Here is an 18,991-nt window from a genome sequence, read left to right on the forward strand (position 1 = left end):
GCCCGTTAGAGCAGCCTCCACATCCCGTATCTCTCTAGGTAACTAAAACCTTTATGAGCTGAATAAGGCCCGTTAGAGCAGCCTCCACATCCCGTATCTCTCTAGGTAACTAAAACCTTTTATGAGCTGAATGAGGCCCGTTAGAGCAGCCTCCACATCCCGTATCTCTCTAGGTAACTAAAACCTTTATGAGCTGAATAAGGCCCGTTAGAGCAGCCTCCACATCCCGTATCTCTCTAGGTAACTAAAACCTTTATGAGCTGAATAAGGCCCGTTAGAGCAGCCTCCACATCCCGTATCTCTCTAGGTAACTAAAACCTTTATGAGCTGAATAAGGCCCGTTAGAGCAGCCTCCACATCCCGTATCTCTCTAGGTAACTAAAACCTTTATGAGCTGAATAAGGCCCGTTAGAGCAGCCTCCACATCCCGTATCTCTCTAGGTAACTAAAACCTTTATGAGCTGAATAAGGCCCGTTAGAGCGGCCTCCACATCCCGTATCTCTCTAGGTAACTAAAACCTTTATGAGCTGAATAAGGCCCGTTAGAGCGGCCTCCACATCCCGTATCTCTCTAGGTAACTAAAACCTTTATGAGCTGAATAAGGCCCGTTAGAGCGGCCTCCACATCCCGTATCTCTCTAGGTAACTAAAACCTTTATGAGCTGAATAAGGCCCGTTAGAGCGGCCTCCACATCCCGTATCTCTCTAGGTAACTAAAACCTTTATGAGCTGAATAAGGCCGTTAGAGCGGCCTCCACATCCCGTATCTCTCTAGGTAACTAAAACCTTTATGAGCTGAATAAGGCCCGTTAGAGCGGCCTCCACATCCCGTATCTCTCTAGGTAACTAAAACCTTTATGAGCTGAATAAGGCCCGTTAGAGCGGCCTCCACATCCCGTATCTCTCTAGGTAACTAAAACCTTTATGAGCTGAATAAGGCCCGTTAGAGCGGCCTCCACATCCCGTATCTCTCTAGGTAACTAAAACCTTTATGAGCTGAATAAGGCCCGTTAGAGCGGCCTCCACATCCCGTATCTCTCTAGGTAACTAAAACCTTTATGAGCTGAATAAGGCCCGTTAGAGCGGCCTCCACATCCCGTATCTCTCTAGGTAACTAAAACCTTTATGAGCTGAATAAGGCCCGTTAGAGCAGCCTCCACATCCCGTATCTCTCTAGGTAACTAAAACCTTTATGAGCTGAATAAGGCCCGTTAGAGCAGCCTCCACATCCCGTATCTCTCTAGGTAACTAAAACCTTTATGAGCTGAATAAGGCCCGTTAGAGCAGCCTCCACATCCCGTATCTCTCTAGGTAACTAAAACCTTTATGAGCTGAATAAGGCCCGTTAGAGCAGCCTCCACATCCCGTATCTCTCTAGGTAACTAAAACCTTTATGAGCTGAATAAGGCCCGTTAGAGCAGCCTCCACATCCCGTATCTCTCTAGGTAACTAAAACCTTTATGAGCTGAATAAGGCCCGTTAGAGCAGCCTCCACATCCCGTATCTCTCTAGGTAACTAAAACCTTTATGAGCTGAATAAGGCCCGTTAGAGCAGCCTCCACATCCCGTATCTCTCTAGGTAACTAAAACCTTTATGAGCTGAATAAGGCCCGTTAGAGCAGCCTCCACATCCCGTATCTCTCTAGGTAACTAAAACCTTTATGAGCTGAATAAGGCCCGTTAGAGCAGCCTCCACATCCCGTATCTCTCTAGGTAACTAAAACCTTTATGAGCTGAATAAGGCCCGTTAGAGCAGCCTCCACATCCCGTATCTCTCTAGGTAACTAAAACCTTTATGAGCTGAATAAGGCCCGTTAGAGCAGCCTCCACATCCCGTATCTCTCTAGGTAACTAAAACCTTTATGAGCTGAATAAGGCCCGTTAGAGCAGCCTCCACATCCCGTATCTCTCTAGGTAACTAAAACCTTTATGAGCTGAATAAGGCCCGTTAGAGCAGCCTCCACATCCCGTATCTCTCTAGGTAACTAAAACCTTTATGAGCTGAATAAGGCCCGTTAGAGCAGCCTCCACATCCCGTATCTCTCTAGGTAACTAAAACCTTTATGAGCTGAATAAGGCCCGTTAGAGCAGCCTCCACATCCCGTATCTCTCTAGGTAACTAAAACCTTTATGAGCTGAATAAGGCCCGTTAGAGCGGCCTCCACATCCCGTATCTCTCTAGGTAACTAAAACCTTTATGAGCTGAATAAGGCCCGTTAGAGCGGCCTCCACATCCCGTATCTCTCTAGGTAACTAAAACCTTTATGAGCTGAATAAGGCCCGTTAGAGCGGCCTCCACATCCCGTAGCTCTCTAGGTAACTAAAACCTTTATGAGCTGAATAAGGCCCGTTAGAGCGGCCTCCACATCCCGTATCTCTCTAGGTAACTAAAACCTTTATGAGCTGAATAAGGCCCGTTAGAGCAGCCTCCACATCCCGTATCTCTCTAGGTAACTAAAACCTTTATGAGCTGAATAAGGCCCGTTAGAGCAGCCTCCACATCCCGTATCTCTCTAGGTAACTAAAACCTTTATGAGCTGAATAAGGCCCGTTAGAGCAGCCTCCACATCCCGTATCTCTCTAGGTAACTAAAACCTTTATGAGCTGAATAAGGCCCGTTAGAGCAGCCTCCACATCCCGTATCTCTCTAGGTAACTAAAACCTTTATGAGCTGAATAAGGCCCGTTAGAGCAGCCTCCACATCCCGTATCTCTCTAGGTAACTAAAACCTTTATGAGCTGAATAAGGCCCGTTAGAGCAGCCTCCACATCCCGTATCTCTCTAGGTAACTAAAACCTTTATGAGCTGAATAAGGCCCGTTAGAGCAGCCTCCACATCCCGTATCTCTCTAGGTAACTAAAACCTTTATGATCTGAATAAGGCCCGTTAGAGCAGCCTCCACATCCCGTATCTCTCTAGGTAACTAAAACCTTTATGAGCTGAATAAGGCCCGTTAGAGCGGCCTCCACATCCCGTATCTCTCTAGGTAACTAAAACCTTTATGAGCTGAATAAGGCCCGTTAGAGCGGCCTCCACATCCCGTATCTCTCTAGGTAACTAAAACCTTTATGAGCTGAATAAGGCCCGTTAGAGCGGCCTCCACATCCCGTATCTCTCTAGGTAACTAAAACCTTTATGAGCTGAATAAGGCCCGTTAGAGCGGCCTCCACATCCCGTATCTCTCTAGGTAACTAAAACCTTTATGAGCTGAATAAGGCCCGTTAGAGCGGCCTCCACATCCCGTATCTCTCTAGGTAACTAAAACCTTTATGAGCTGAATAAGGCCCGTTAGAGCGGCCTCCACATCCCGTATCTCTCTAGGTAACTAAAACCTTTATGAGCTGAATAAGGCCCGTTAGAGCGGCCTCCACATCCCGTATCTCTCTAGGTAACTAAAACCTTTATGAGCTGAATAAGGCCGTTAGAGCGGCCTCCACATCCCGTATCTCTCTAGGTAACTAAAACCTTTATGAGCTGAATAAGGCCCGTTAGAGCAGCCTCCACATCCCGTATCTCTCTAGGTAACTAAAACCTTTATGAGCTGAATAAGGCCCGTTAGAGCGGCCTCCACATCCCGTATCTCTCTAGGTAACTAAAACCTTTATGAGCTGAATAAGGCCCGTTAGAGCGGCCTCCACATCTCGTATCTCTCTAGGTAACTAAAACCTTTATGAGCTGAATAAGGCCCGTTAGAGCAGCCTCCACATCCCGTATCTCTCTAGGTAACTAAAACCTTTATGAGCTGAATAAGGCCCGTTAGAGCAGCCTCCACATCCCGTATCTCTCTAGGTAACTAAAACCTTTATGAGCTGAATAAGGCCCGTTAGAGCAGCCTCCACATCCCGTATCTCTCTAGGTAACTAAAACCTTTATGAGCTGAATAAGGCCCGTTAGAGCAGCCTCCACATCCCGTATCTCTCTAGGTAACTAAAACCTTTATGAGCTGAATAAGGCCCGTTAGAGCAGCCTCCACATCCCGTATCTCTCTAGGTAACTAAAACCTTTATGAGCTGAATAAGGCCCGTTAGAGCAGCCTCCACATCCCGTATCTCTCTAGGTAACTAAAACCTTTATGAGCTGAATAAGGCCCGTTAGAGCGGCCTCCACATCCCGTATCTCTCTAGGTAACTAAAACCTTTATGAGCTGAATAAGGCCCGTTAGAGCGGCCTCCACATCCCGTATCTCTCTAGGTAACTAAAACCTTTATGAGCTGAATAAGGCCCGTTAGAGCGGCCTCCACATCCCGTATCTCTCTAGGTAACTAAAACCTTTATGAGCTGAATAAGGCCCGTTAGAGCGGCCTCCACATCCCGTATCTCTCTAGGTAACTAAAACCTTTATGAGCTGAATAAGGCCCGTTAGAGCGGCCTCCACATCCCGTATCTCTCTAGGTAACTAAAACCTTTATGAGCTGAATAAGGCCCGTTAGAGCGGCCTCCATATCCCGTATCTCTCTAGGTAACTAAAACCTTTATGAGCTGAATAAGGCCCGTTAGAGCAGCCTCCACATCCCGTATCTCTCTAGGTAACTAAAACCTTTATGAGCTGAATAAGGCCCGTTAGAGCAGCCTCCACATCCCGTATCTCTCTAGGTAACTAAAACCTTTATGAGCTGAATAAGGCCCGTTAGAGCAGCCTCCACATCCCGTATCTCTCTAGGTAACTAAAACCTTTATGAGCTGAATAAGGCCCGTTAGAGCAGCCTCCACATCCCGTATCTCTCTAGGTAACTAAAACCTTTATGAGCTGAATAAGGCCCGTTAGAGCAGCCTCCACATCCCGTATCTCTCTAGGTAACTAAAACCTTTATGAGCTGAATAAGGCCCGTTAGAGCAGCCTCCACATCCCGTATCTCTCTAGGTAACTAAAACCTTTATGAGCTGAATAAGGCCCGTTAGAGCAGCCTCCACATCCCGTATCTCTCTAGGTAACTAAAACCTTTATGAGCTGAATAAGGCCCGTTAGAGCAGCCTCCACATCCCGTATCTCTCTAGGTAACTAAAACCTTTATGAGCTGAATAAGGCCCGTTAGAGCGGCCTCCACATCCCGTATCTCTCTAGGTAACTAAAACCTTTATGAGCTGAATAAGGCCCGTTAGAGCGGCCTCCACATCCCGTATCTCTCTAGGTAACTAAAACCTTTATGAGCTGAATAAGGCCCGTTAGAGCGGCCTCCACATCCCGTAGCTCTCTAGGTAACTAAAACCTTTATGAGCTGAATAAGGCCCGTTAGAGCGGCCTCCACATCCCGTATCTCTCTAGGTAACTAAAACCTTTATGAGCTGAATAAGGCCCGTTAGAGCGGCCTCCACATCCCGTATCTCTCTAGGTAACTAAAACCTTTATGAGCTGAATAAGGCCCGTTAGAGCGGCCTCCACATCCCGTATCTCTCTAGGTAACTAAAACCTTTATGAGCTGAATAAGGCGTGTTAGAGCAGCCTCCACATCCCGTATCTCTCTAGGTAACTAAAACCTTTATGAGCTGAATAAGGCCCGTTAGAGCAGCCTCCACATCCCGTATCTCTCTAGGTAACTAAAACCTTTATGAGCTGAATAAGGCCCGTTAGAGCGGCCTCCACATCCCGTATCTCTCTAGGTAACTAAAACCTTTATGAGCTGAATAAGGCCCGTTAGAGCGGCCTCCACATCTCGTATCTCTCTAGGTAACTAAAACCTTTATGAGCTGAATAAGGCCCGTTAGAGCGGCCTCCACATCCCGTATCTCTCTAGGTAACTAAAACCTTTATGAGCTGAATAAGGCCCGTTAGAGCGGCCTCCACATCCCGTATCTCTCTAGGTAACTAAAACCTTTATGAGCTGAATAAGGCCCGTTAGAGCGGCCTCCACATCCCGTATCTCTCTAGGTAACTAAAACCTTTATGAGCTGAATAAGGCCCGTTAGAGCAGCCTCCACATCCCGTATCTCTCTAGGTAACTAAAACCTTTATGAGCTGAATAAGGCGTGTTAGAACAGCCTCCACATCCCGTATCTCTCTAGGTAACTAAAACCTTTATGAGCTGAATAAGGCCCGTTAGAGCAGCCTCCACATCCCGTATCTCTCTAGGTAACTAAAACCTTTATGAGCTGAATAAGGCCCGTTAGAGCGGCCTCCACATCCCGTATCTCTCTAGGTAACTAAAACCTTTATGAGCTGAATAAGGCCCGTTAGAGCGGCCTCCACATCCCGTATCTCTCTAGGTAACTAAAACCTTTATGAGCTGAATAAGGCCCGTTAGAGCGGCCTCCACATCCCGTATCTCTCTAGGTAACTAAAACCTTTATGAGCTGAATAAGGCCCGTTAGAGCGGCCTCCACATCCCGTATCTCTCTAGGTAACTAAAACCTTTATGAGCTGAATAAGGCCCGTTAGAGCGGCCTCCACATCCCGTATCTCTCTAGGTAACTAAAACCTTTTTGAGCTGAATAAGGCCCGTTAGAGCAGCCTCCACATCCCGTATCTCTCTAGGTAACTAAAACCTTTATGAGCTGAATAAGGCCCGTTAGAGCAGCCTCCACATCCCGTATCTCTCTAGGTAACTAAAACCTTTATGAGCTGAATAAGGCCCGTTAGAGCAGCCTCCACATCCCGTATCTCTCTAGGTAACTAAAACCTTTATGAGCTGAATAAGGCCCGTTAGAGCAGCCTCCACATCCCGTATCTCTCTAGGTAACTAAAACCTTTATGAGCTGAATAAGGCCCGTTAGAGCGGCCTCCACATCCCGTATCTCTCTAGGTAACTAAAACCTTTATGAGCTGAATAAGGCCCGTTAGAGCGGCCTCCACATCCCGTATCTCTCTAGGTAACTAAAACCTTTATGAGCTGAATAAGGCCCGTTAGAGCGGCCTCCACATCCCGTATCTCTCTAGGTAACTAAATCCTTTATGAGCTGAATAAGGCCCGTTAGAGCGGCCTCCACATCCCGTATCTCTCTAGGTAACTAAAACCTTTATGAGCTGAATAAGGCCCGTTAGAGCGGCCCCCACATCCCGTATCTCTCTAGGTAACTAAAACCTTTATGAGCTGAATAAGGCCCGTTAGAGCGGCCTCCACATCCCGTATCTCTCTAGGTAACTAAAACCTTTATGAGCTGAATAAGGCCCGTAAGAGCGGCATCCACATCCCGTATCTCTCTAGGTAACTAAAACCTTTATGAGCTGAATAAGGCCCGTTAGAGCGGCCTCCACATCCCGTATCTCTCTAGGTAACTAAAACCTTTATGAGCTGAATAAGGCCCGTTAGAGCGGCCTCCACATCCCGTATCTCTCTAGGTAACTAAAACCTTTATGAGCTGAATAAGGCCCGTTAGAGCGGCCTCCACATCCCGTATCTCTCTAGGTAACTAAAACCTTTATGAGCTGAATAAGGCCCGTTAGAGCGGCCTCCACATCCCGTATCTCTCTAGGTAACTAAAACCTTTATGAGCTGAATAAGGCCCGTTAGAGCGGCCTCCACATCCCGTATCTCTCTAGGTAACTAAAACCTTTATGAGCTGAATAAGGCCCGTTAGAGCAGCCTCCACATCCCGTATCTCTCTAGGTAACTAAAACCTTTATGAGCTGAATAAGGCGTGTTAGAGCAGCCTCCACATCCCGTATCTCTCTAGGTAACTAAAACCTTTATGAGCTGAATAAGGCCCGTTAGAGCAGCCTCCACATCCCGTATCTCTCTAGGTAACTAAAACCTTTATGAGCTGAATAAGGCCCGTTAGAGCGGCCTCCACATCCCGTATCTCTCTAGGTAACTAAAACCTTTATGAGCTGAATAAGGCCCGTTAGAGCAGCCTCCACATCCCGTATCTCTCTAGGTAACTAAAACCTTTATGAGCTGAATAAGGCCCGTTAGAGCAGCCTCCACATCCCGTATCTCTCTAGGTAACTAAAACCTTTATGAGCTGAATAAGGCCCGTTAGAGCAGCCTCCACATCCCGTATCTCTCTAGGTAACTAAAACCTTTATGAGCTGAATAAGGCCCGTTAGAGCAGCCTCCACATCCCGTATCTCTCTAGGTAACTAAAACCTTTATGAGCTGAATAAGGCCCGTTAGAGCAGCCTCCACATCCCGTATCTCTCTAGGTAACTAAAACCTTTATGAGCTGAATAAGGCCCGTTAGAGCGGCCTCCACATCCCGTATCTCTCTAGGTAACTAAAACCTTTATGAGCTGAATAAGGCCCGTTAGAGCGGCCTCCACATCCCGTATCTCTCTAGGTAACTAAAACCTTTATGAGCTGAATAAGGCGTGTTAGAGCGGCCTCCACATCCCGTATCTCTCTAGGTAACTAAAACCTTTATGAGCTGAATAAGGCCCGTTAGAGCAGCCTCCACATCCCGTATCTCTCTAGGTAACTAAAACCTTTATGAGCTGAATAAGGCCCGTTAGAGCGGCCTCCACATCCCGTATCTCTCTAGGTAACTAAAACCTTTATGAGCTGAATAAGGCCCGTTAGAGCGGCCTCCACATCCCGTATCTCTCTAGGTAACTAAAACCTTTATGAGCTGAATAAGGCCCGTTAGAGCGGCCTCCACATCCCGTATCTCTCTAGGTAACTAAAACCTTTATGAGCTGAATAAGGCCCGTTAGAGCAGCCTCCACATCCCGTATCTCTCTAGGTAACTAAAACCTTTATGAGCTGAATAAGGCCCGTTAGAGCAGCCTCCACATCCCGTATCTCTCTAGGTAACTAAAACCTTTATGAGCTGAATAAGGCCCGTTAGAGCAGCCTCCACATCCCGTATCTCTCTAGGTAACTAAAACCTTTATGAGCTGAATAAGGCCCGTTAGAGCAGCCTCCACATCCCGTATCTCTCTAGGTAACTAAAACCTTTATGAGCTGAATAAGGCCCGTTAGAGCAGCCTCCACATCCCGTATCTCTCTAGGTAACTAAAACCTTTATGAGCTGAATAAGGCCCGTTAGAGCAGCCTCCACATCCCGTATCTCTCTAGGTAACTAAAACCTTTATGAGCTGAATAAGGCCCGTTAGAGCAGCCTCCACATCCCGTATCTCTCTAGGTAACTAAAACCTTTATGAGCTGAATAAGGCCCGTTAGAGCAGCCTCCACATCCCGTATCTCTCTAGGTAACTAAAACCTTTATGAGCTGAATAAGGCCCGTTAGAGCAGCCTCCACATCCCGTATCTCTCTAGGTAACTAAAACCTTTATGAGCTGAATAAGGCCCGTTAGAGCAGCCTCCACATCCCGTATCTCTCTAGGTAACTAAAACCTTTATGAGCTGAATAAGGCCCGTTAGAGCAGCCTCCACATCCCGTATCTCTCTAGGTAACTAAAACCTTTATGAGCTGAATAAGGCCCGTTAGAGCAGCCTCCACATCCCGTATCTCTCTAGGTAACTAAAACCTTTATGAGCTGAATAAGGCCCGTTAGAGCAGCCTCCACATCCCGTATCTCTCTAGGTAACTAAAACCTTTATGAGCTGAATAAGGCCCGTTAGAGCAGCCTCCACATCCCGTATCTCTCTAGGTAACTAAAACCTTTATGAGCTGAATAAGGCCCGTTAGAGCGGCCTCCACATCCCGTATCTCTCTAGGTAACTAAAACCTTTATGAGCTGAATAAGGCCCGTTAGAGCGGCCTCCACATCCCGTATCTCTCTAGGTAACTAAAACCTTTATGAGCTGAATAAGGCCCGTTAGAGCGGCCTCCACATCCCGTATCTCTCTAGGTAACTAAAACCTTTATGAGCTGAATAAGGCCCGTTAGAGCGGCCTCCACATCCCGTATCTCTCTAGGTAACTAAAACCTTTATGAGCTGAATAAGGCCCGTTAGAGCGGCCTCCACATCCCGTATCTCTCTAGGTAACTAAAACCTTTATGAGCTGAATAAGGCCCGTTAGAGCAGCCTCCACATCCCGTATCTCTCTAGGTAACTAAAACCTTTATGAGCTGAATAAGGCCCGTTAGAGCAGCCTCCACATCCCGTATCTCTCTAGGTAACTAAAACCTTTATGAGCTGAATAAGGCCCGTTAGAGCAGCCTCCACATCCCGTATCTCTCTAGGTAACTAAAACCTTTATGAGCTGAATAAGGCCCGTTAGAGCAGCCTCCACATCCCGTATCTCTCTAGGTAACTAAAACCTTTATGAGCTGAATAAGGCCCGTTAGAGCAGCCTCCACATCCCGTATCTCTCTAGGTAACTAAAACCTTTATGAGCTGAATAAGGCCCGTTAGAGCAGCCTCCACATCCCGTATCTCTCTAGGTAACTAAAACCTTTATGAGCTGAATAAGGCCCGTTAGAGCAGCCTCCACATCCCGTATCTCTCTAGGTAACTAAAACCTTTATGAGCTGAATAAGGCCCGTTAGAGCAGCCTCCACATCCCGTATCTCTCTAGGTAACTAAAACCTTTATGAGCTGAATAAGGCCCGTTAGAGCAGCCTCCACATCCCGTATCTCTCTAGGTAACTAAAACCTTTATGAGCTGAATAAGGCCCGTTAGAGCAGCCTCCACATCCCGTATCTCTCTAGGTAACTAAAACCTTTATGAGCTGAATAAGGCCCGTTAGAGCAGCCTCCACATCCCGTATCTCTCTAGGTAACTAAAACCTTTATGAGCTGAATAAGGCGTGTTAGAGCAGCCTCCACATCCCGTATCTCTCTAGGTAACTAAAACCTTTATGAGCTGAATAAGGCCCGTTAGAGCAGCCTCCACATCCCGTATCTCTCTAGGTAACTAAAACCTTTATGAGCTGAATAAGGCCCGTTAGAGCAGCCTCCACATCCCGTATCTCTCTAGGTAACTAAAACCTTTATGAGCTGAATAAGGCCCGTTAGAGCAGCCTCCACATCCCGTATCTCTCTAGGTAACTAAAACCTTTATGAGCTGAATAAGGCCCGTTAGAGCAGCCTCCACATCCCGTATCTCTCTAGGTAACTAAAACCTTTATGAGCTGAATAAGGCCCGTTAGAGCAGCCTCCACATCCCGTATCTCTCTAGGTAACTAAAACCTTTATGAGCTGAATAAGGCCCGTTAGAGCGGCCTCCACATCCCGTATCTCTCTAGGTAACTAAAACCTTTATGAGCTGAATAAGGCCCGTTAGAGCGGCCTCCACATCCCGTATCTCTCTAGGTAACTAAAACCTTTATGAGCTGAATAAGGCCCGTTAGAGCGGCCTCCACATCCCGTATCTCTCTAGGTAACTAAAACCTTTATGAGCTGAATAAGGCCCGTTAGAGCGGCCTCCACATCCCGTATCTCTCTAGGTAACTAAAACCTTTATGAGCTGAATAAGGCCCGTTAGAGCGGCCTCCACATCCCGTATCTCTCTAGGTAACTAAAACCTTTATGAGCTGAATAAGGCCCGTTAGAGCAGCCTCCACATCCCGTATCTCTCTAGGTAACTAAAACCTTTATGAGCTGAATAAGGCCCGTTAGAGCAGCCTCCACATCCCGTATCTCTCTAGGTAACTAAAACCTTTATGAGCTGAATAAGGCCCGTTAGAGCAGCCTCCACATCCCGTATCTCTCTAGGTAACTAAAACCTTTATGAGCTGAATAAGGCCCGTTAGAGCAGCCTCCACATCCCGTATCTCTCTAGGTAACTAAAACCTTTATGAGCTGAATAAGGCCCGTTAGAGCAGCCTCCACATCCCGTATCTCTCTAGGTAACTAAAACCTTTATGAGCTGAATAAGGCCCGTTAGAGCAGCCTCCACATCCCGTATCTCTCTAGGTAACTAAAACCTTTATGAGCTGAATAAGGCCCGTTAGAGCAGCCTCCACATCCCGTATCTCTCTAGGTAACTAAAACCTTTATGAGCTGAATAAGGCCCGTTAGAGCAGCCTCCACATCCCGTATCTCTCTAGGTAACTAAAACCTTTATGAGCTGAATAAGGCCCGTTAGAGCAGCCTCCACATCCCGTATCTCTCTAGGTAACTAAAACCTTTATGAGCTGAATAAGGCCCGTTAGAGCAGCCTCCACATCCCGTATCTCTCTAGGTAACTAAAACCTTTATGAGCTGAATAAGGCCCGTTAGAGCAGCCTCCACATCCCGTATCTCTCTAGGTAACTAAAACCTTTATGAGCTGAATAAGGCCCGTTAGAGCAGCCTCCACATCCCGTATCTCTCTAGGTAACTAAAACCTTTATGAGCTGAATAAGGCCCGTTAGAGCAGCCTCCACATCCCGTATCTCTCTAGGTAACTAAAACCTTTATGAGCTGAATAAGGCCCGTTAGAGCAGCCTCCACATCCCGTATCTCTCTAGGTAACTAAAACCTTTATGAGCTGAATAAGGCCCGTTAGAGCAGCCTCCACATCCCGTATCTCTCTAGGTAACTAAAACCTTTATGAGCTGAATAAGGCCCGTTAGAGCAGCCTCCACATCCCGTATCTCTCTAGGTAACTAAAACCTTTATGAGCTGAATAAGGCCCGTTAGAGCAGCCTCCACATCCCGTATCTCTCTAGGTAACTAAAACCTTTATGAGCTGAATAAGGCCCGTTAGAGCAGCCTCCACATCCCGTATCTCTCTAGGTAACTAAAACCTTTATGAGCTGAATAAGGCCCGTTAGAGCAGCCTCCACATCCCGTATCTCTCTAGGTAACTAAAACCTTTATGAGCTGAATAAGGCCCGTTAGAGCAGCCTCCACATCCCGTATCTCTCTAGGTAACTAAAACCTTTATGAGCTGAATAAGGCCCGTTAGAGCAGCCTCCACATCCCGTATCTCTCTAGGTAACTAAAACCTTTATGAGCTGAATAAGGCCCGTTAGAGCAGCCTCCACATCCCGTATCTCTCTAGGTAACTAAAACCTTTATGAGCTGAATAAGGCCCGTTAGAGCAGCCTCCACATCCCGTATCTCTCTAGGTAACTAAAACCTTTATGAGCTGAATAAGGCCCGTTAGAGCAGCCTCCACATCCCGTATCTCTCTAGGTAACTAAAACCTTTATGAGCTGAATAAGGCCCGTTAGAGCAGCCTCCACATCCCGTATCTCTCTAGGTTACTAAAACCTTTATGAGCTGAATAAGGCCCGTTAGAGCAGCCTCCACATCCCGTATCTCTCTAGGTAACTAAAACCTTTATATGGGGAAATGGATCATCTTATACATCAAAATGGTAGAAATGGATTTAGAGAAAATACTGAAAGGGATTTAAAGAAAATACTGAAAGGGATTTAGAGAAAATACTGAAAGGGATTTAGAGAAAATACAAACAGATTTAACACAATGTGTGGAATGACGCAACTAACCAAACAACATGGAAGTAAATAGCTACCCTGAACCCTGACCCCTGAACCCTGACCCCTGAACCCTGAACCCCTGAACCCTGAACCCTGAACCCCTGAACCCTGAACCCTGACCCCTGAACCCTGAACCCTGACCCCTGAACCCTGAACCTTCCCGTCACACAGCTTCTGCTCGGGCCCGAGGGACCCTGTGTTGAATCAGGCACTACCGTGAACCCTGTGATGTGTGTGTGTCTGTGTGTGTGTGTGTGTGTGTGTGTGTGTGTGTGTGTGTGTGTGTGTTGACTTATGAAATGTGGTTTCATAACATGTCCAGATGTGCCTCTCTGTAAACTGGGATTGAGAGATTTACTGCTGATTAAAGACACACACACACACACACAGACACAGACACACACACACACACACACGACACACACACACACACACACACACACACACACACACACACACACACACACAGACACAGACACAGACACACAGCACACACACACACACACACACACACACACACACACACACACACACACACACACACACACACATTATAGAGGCCAGGAGACACATTAAACAGCAGAGTTCAGCAGTATCCAGGTTCATGAATGGCAGAGTTCAGCAGTATCCTGGTTGAATGATAGAGTTCAGCAGTATCCTGGTTGAATGGTAGAGTTCAGCAGTATCCTGGTTGAATGGCAGAGTTCAGCAGTATCCTGGTAGTGTTCAGCAGTATCCTGGTTGTGTTCAGCAGTATCCTGGTTGTGTTCAGCAGTATCCGGTTGTGTTCAGCAGTATCCGGTTGTGTTCAGCAGTATCCTGGTTGAATGGCAGAGTTCAGCAGTATCCTGGTTGAATGGCAGAGTTCAGCAGTATCCTGGTTGAATGGCAGAGTTCAGCAGTATCCTGGTTGAATGGCAGAGTTCAGCAGTATCCTGGTTGAATGGCAGAGTTCAGCAGTATCCTGGTTGAATGGTAGAGTTCAGCAGTATCCTGGTTGAATGGCAGAGTTCAGCAGTATCCTGGTTGAATGGCAGAGTTCAGCAGTATCCTGGTTGAATGGCAGAGTTCAGCAGTATCCTGGTTGTGTTCAGCAGTATCCTGGTTGAATGGCAGAGTTCAGCAGTATCCTGGTTGAATGGCAGAGTTCAGCAGTATCCTGGTTGAATGGCAGAGTTCAGCAGTATCCTGGTTGAATGGCAGAGTTCAGCAGTATCCTGGTTGAATGGCAGAGTTCAGCAGTATCCTGGTTGAATGGCAGAGTTCAGCAGTATCCTGGTTGAATGGTAGAGTTCAGCAGTATCCTGGTTGAATGGTTGTGTTCAGCAGTATCCTGGTTGAATGGCAGAGTTCAGCAGTATCCTGGTTGAATGGCAGAGTTCGCAGTATCCTGGTTGTGTTCAGCAGTATCCTGGTTGTGTTCAGCAGTATCCTGGTTGTGTTCATCAGTATCCTGGTTGTGTTCAGCAGTATCCTGGTTGAATGGCAGAGTTCAGCAGTATCCTGGTTGAATGGCAGAGTTCAGCAGTATCCTGGTTGAATGGAGAGTTCAGCAGTATCCTGGTTGAATGGTAGAGTTCAGCAGTATCCTGGTTGAATGGCAGAGTTCAGCAGTATCCTGGTTGAATGGCAGAGTTCAGCAGTATCCTGGTTGAATGGCAGAGTTCGTGTTCAGCAGTATCCAGGTTGTGTTCAGCAGTATCCTGGTTGTGTTCAGCAGTATCCTGGTTGAATGGCAGAGTTCAGCAGTATCCAGGTTGAATGGCAGAGTTCAGCAGTATCCTGGTTGAATGGCAGAGTTCAGCAGTATCCTGGTTGAATGGCAGAGTTCAGCAGTATCCTGGTTGAATGGCAGAGTTCAGCAGTATCCTGGTTGAATGGCAGAGTTCAGCAGTATCCTGGTTGAATGGCAGAGTTCAGCAGTATCCTGGTTGAATGGCAGAGTTCAGCAGTATCCTGGTTGAATGGTAGAGTTCAGCAGTATCCTGGTTGAATGGCAGAGTTCAGCAGTATCCTGGTTGAATGGCAGAGTTCAGCAGTATCCTGGTTGAATGGCAGAGTTCAGCAGTATCCTGGTTGAATGGCAGAGTTCAGCAGTATCCTGGTTGCAATGGCAGAGTTCAGCAGTATCCTGGTTGTGTTCAGCAGTATCCTGGTTGAATGGCAGAGTTCAGCAGTATCCTGGTTATGAATGGCAGAGTTCAGCAGTATCCTGGTTGAATGGCAGAGTTCAGCAGTATCCTGGTTGAATGGCAGAGTTCAGCAGTATCCTGGTTGAATGGCAGAGTTCAGCAGTATCCTGGTTGAATGGCAGAGTTCAGCAGTATCCTGGTTGAATGGCAGAGTTCAGCAGTATCCTGGTTGTGTTCAGCAGTATCCTGGTTGAATGGCAGAGTTCAGCAGTATCCTGGTTGAATGGCAGAGTTCAGCAGTATCCTGGTTGAATGGCAGAGTTCAGCAGTATCCTGGTTGAATGGCAGAGTTCAGCAGTATCCTGGTTGAATGGCAGAGTTCAGCAGTATCCTGGTTGAATGGCAGAGTTCAGCAGTATCCTGGTTGAATGGCAGAGTTCAGCAGTATCCTGGTTGAATGGCAGAGTTCAGCAGTATCCTGGTTGAATGGTAGAGTTCAGCAGTATCCTGGTTGAATGGCAGAGTTCAGCAGTATCCTGGTTGAATGGCAGAGTTCAGCAGTATCCTGGTTGAATGGCAGAGTTCAGCAGTATCCTGGTTGAATGGCAGAGTTCAGCAGTATCCTGGTTGAATGGCAGAGTTCAGCAGTATCCAGGTTGAATGGCAGAGTTCAGCAGTATCCTGGTTGAATGGCTAGAGTTCAGCAGTATCCTGGTTGAATGGCAGAGTTCAGCAGTATCCTGGTTGTGTTCAGCAGTATCCTGGTTGAATGGCAGAGTTCAGCAGTATCCTGGTTGAATGGCAGAGTTCAGCAGTATCCTGGTTGAATGGCAGAGTTCAGCAGTATCCTGGTTGAATGGCAGAGTTCAGCAGTATCCTGGTTGAATGGCAGAGTTCAGCAGTATCCTGGTTGAATGGTCAGAGTTCAGCAGTATCCTGGTTGAATGGCAGAGTTCAGCAGTATCCTGGTTGAATGGCAGAGTTCAGCAGTATCCTGGTTGAATGGCAGAGTTCAGCAGTATCCTGGTTGAATGGTCAGAGTTCATGCAGTATCCTGGTTGAATGGTAGAGTTCAGCAGTATCCTGGTTGAATGGCAGAGTTCAGCAGTATCCTGGTTGAATGGCAGAGTTCAGCAGTATCCTGTGTTGAATGGTAGAGTTCAGCAGTATCCTGGTTGAATGGCAGAGTTCAGCAGTATCCTGGTTGAATGGCAGAGTTCAGCAGTATCCTGGTTGAATGGCAGAGTTCAGCAGTATCCTGGTTGAATGGCAGAGTTCAGCAGTATGCGTATCCTGGTTGAATGGCAGAGTTCAGCAGTATCCTGGTTGAATGGCAGAGTTCAGCAGTATCCTGGTTGAATGGCAGAGTTCAGCAGTATCCTGGTTGAATGGCAGAGTTCAGCAGTATCCTGGTTGAATGGCAGAGTTCAGCAGTATCCTGGTTGAATGGCAGAGTTCAGCAGTATCCTGGTTGAATGGCAGAGTTCAGCAGTATCCTGGTTGAATGGCAGAGTTCAGCAGTATCCTGGTTGAATGGCAGAGTTCAGCAGTATCCTGGTTGAATGGCAGAGTTCAGCAGTATCCTGGTTGAATGGCAGAGTTCAGCAGTATCCTGGTTGAATGGCAGAGTTCAGCAGTATCCTGGTTGAATGGCAGAGTTCAGCAGTATCCTGGTTGAATGGCAGAGTTCAGCAGTATCCTGGTTGAATGGCAGAGTTCAGCAGTATCCTGGTTGAATGGCAGAGTTCAGCAGTATCCTGGTTGAATGGCAGAGTTCAGCAGTATCCTGGTTGAATGGCAGAGTTCAGCAGTATCCTGGTTGAATGGCAGAGTTCAGCAGTATCCTGGTTGAATGGCAGAGTTCAGCAGTATCCTGGTTGAATGGAGAGTTCAGCAGTATCCTGGTTGAATGGCAGAGTTCAGCAGTATCCTGGTTGAATGGCAGAGTTCAGCAGTATCCTGGTTGAATGGCAGAGTTCAGCAGTATCCTGGTTGAATGGCAGAGTTCAGCAGTATCCTGGTTGAATGGCAGAGTTCAGCAGTATCCTGGTTGAATGGCAGAGTTCAGCAGTATCCTGGTTGAATGGCAGAGTTCAGCAGTATCCTGGTTGAATGGCAGAGTTCAGCAGTATCCTGGTTGAATGGCAGAGTTCAGCAGTATCCTGGTTGAATGGCAGAGTTCAGCAGTATCCTGGTTGAATGGCAGAGTTCAGCAGTATCCTGGTTGAATGGCTGTGTTCAGCAGTATCCTGGTTGAATGGCAGAGTTCAGCAGTATCCTGGTTGAATGGCAGAGTTCAGCAGTATCCTGGTTGAATGGCAGAGTTCAGCAGTATCCTGGTTGTGTTCAGCAGTATCCTGGTTGTGTTCAGCAGTATCCTGGTTGTGTTCAGCAGTATCCTGGTAGTGTTCAGCAGTATCCTGGTTGTGTTCAGCAGTATCCTGGTTGTGTTCAGCAGTATCCTGGTTGTGTTCAGCAGTATCCTGGTTGTGTTCAGCAGTATCCTGGTTGTGTTCAGCAGTATCCTGGTTGAATGGCGGTTCAGCAGTATCCTGGTTGTGTTCAGCAGTATCCTGGTTGTGTTCAGCAGTATCCTGGTTGTGTTCAGCAGTATCCTGGTTGTGTTCAGCAGTATCCTGGTTGTGTTCAGCAGTATCCTGGTTGTGTTCAGCAGTATCCTGGTTGAATGGCGGTTCAGCAGTATCCTGGTTGTGTTCAGCAGTATCCTGGTTGTGTTCAGCAGTATCCTGGTAGTGTTCAGCAGTATCCTGGTTGTGTTCAGCAGTATCCTGGTTGTGTTCAGCAGTATCCTGGTTGTGTTCAGCAGTATCCTGGTTGTGTTCAGCAGTATCCTGGTTGTGTTCAGCAGTATCCTGGTTGTGTTCAGCAGTATCCTGGTTGTGTTCAGCAGTATCCTGGTTGTGTTCAGCAGTATCCTGGTTGTGTTCAGCAGTATCCTGGTTGTGTTCAGCAGTATCCTGGTTGTGTTCAGCAGTATCCTGGTTGTGTTCAGCAGTATCCTGGTTGTGTTCAGCAGTATCCTGGTTGTGTTCAGCAGTATCCTGGTTGTGTTCAGCAGTATCCAGGTTGTGTTCAGCAGTATCCTGGTAGTGTTCAGCAGTATCCAGGTTGTGTTCAGCAGTATCCTGGTTGTGTTCAGCAGTATCCTGGTTGTGTTCAGCAGTATCCTGGTTGTGTTCAGCAGTATCCTGGTTGTGTTCAGCAGTATCCTGGTTGTGTTCAGCAGTATCCTGGTTGTGTTCAGCAGTATCCTGGTTGTGTTCAGCAGTATCCTGGTAGTGTTCAGCAGTATCCAGGTTGTGTTCAGCAGTATCCTGGTTGTGTTCAGCAGTATCCTGGTTGTGTCAGCTATCCAGGTTGCATGCAGTATCCTGGTTGAGTTCGCAGTATCCTGGTGAGTGTTCAGCAGTATCCAGGTTGTGTTCAGCAGTATCCTGGTTGTGTTCAGCAGTATCCTGGTTGTGTGTTTCCAGGTCTGATGGCAGAGTCCATCCTGGAGTTCGCCTACAGACTATGACATGCCGGCTGTGCCACCCATGGAGTGAGTTACACACACCACCTATCTACAGATTCATCTGTTTATCTCTGGTTCTACCCACAATGCCTTGTTTACCCATGATCCTCCACAG

The 18,991-nt window shown here is 47.1% G+C and overlaps 1 protein-coding gene across 1 annotated transcript in view; it reads left to right on the forward strand.

The window, feature by feature from the left end:
- Positions 1 to 18,991, forward strand: part of mmd2a (monocyte to macrophage differentiation-associated 2a) — a 58,493-nt gene that overhangs the window by 18,210 nt on the left and 21,292 nt on the right. The window contains exons 2-3 of the mRNA XM_082965450.1: positions 18,397 to 18,495; positions 18,628 to 18,748. Coding sequence (XP_082821576.1) covers positions 18,397 to 18,495; positions 18,628 to 18,748 — 220 coding nt within the window. The remainder of the gene's footprint in view (positions 1 to 18,396; positions 18,496 to 18,627; positions 18,749 to 18,991) is intronic.

This window comes from Salmo salar, chromosome 18, assembly GCF_965601325.2.
Source record: "Salmo salar chromosome 18, fSalSal1, whole genome shotgun sequence".
NCBI classification, from domain to species: Eukaryota; Metazoa; Chordata; class Actinopteri; order Salmoniformes; family Salmonidae; genus Salmo; species Salmo salar.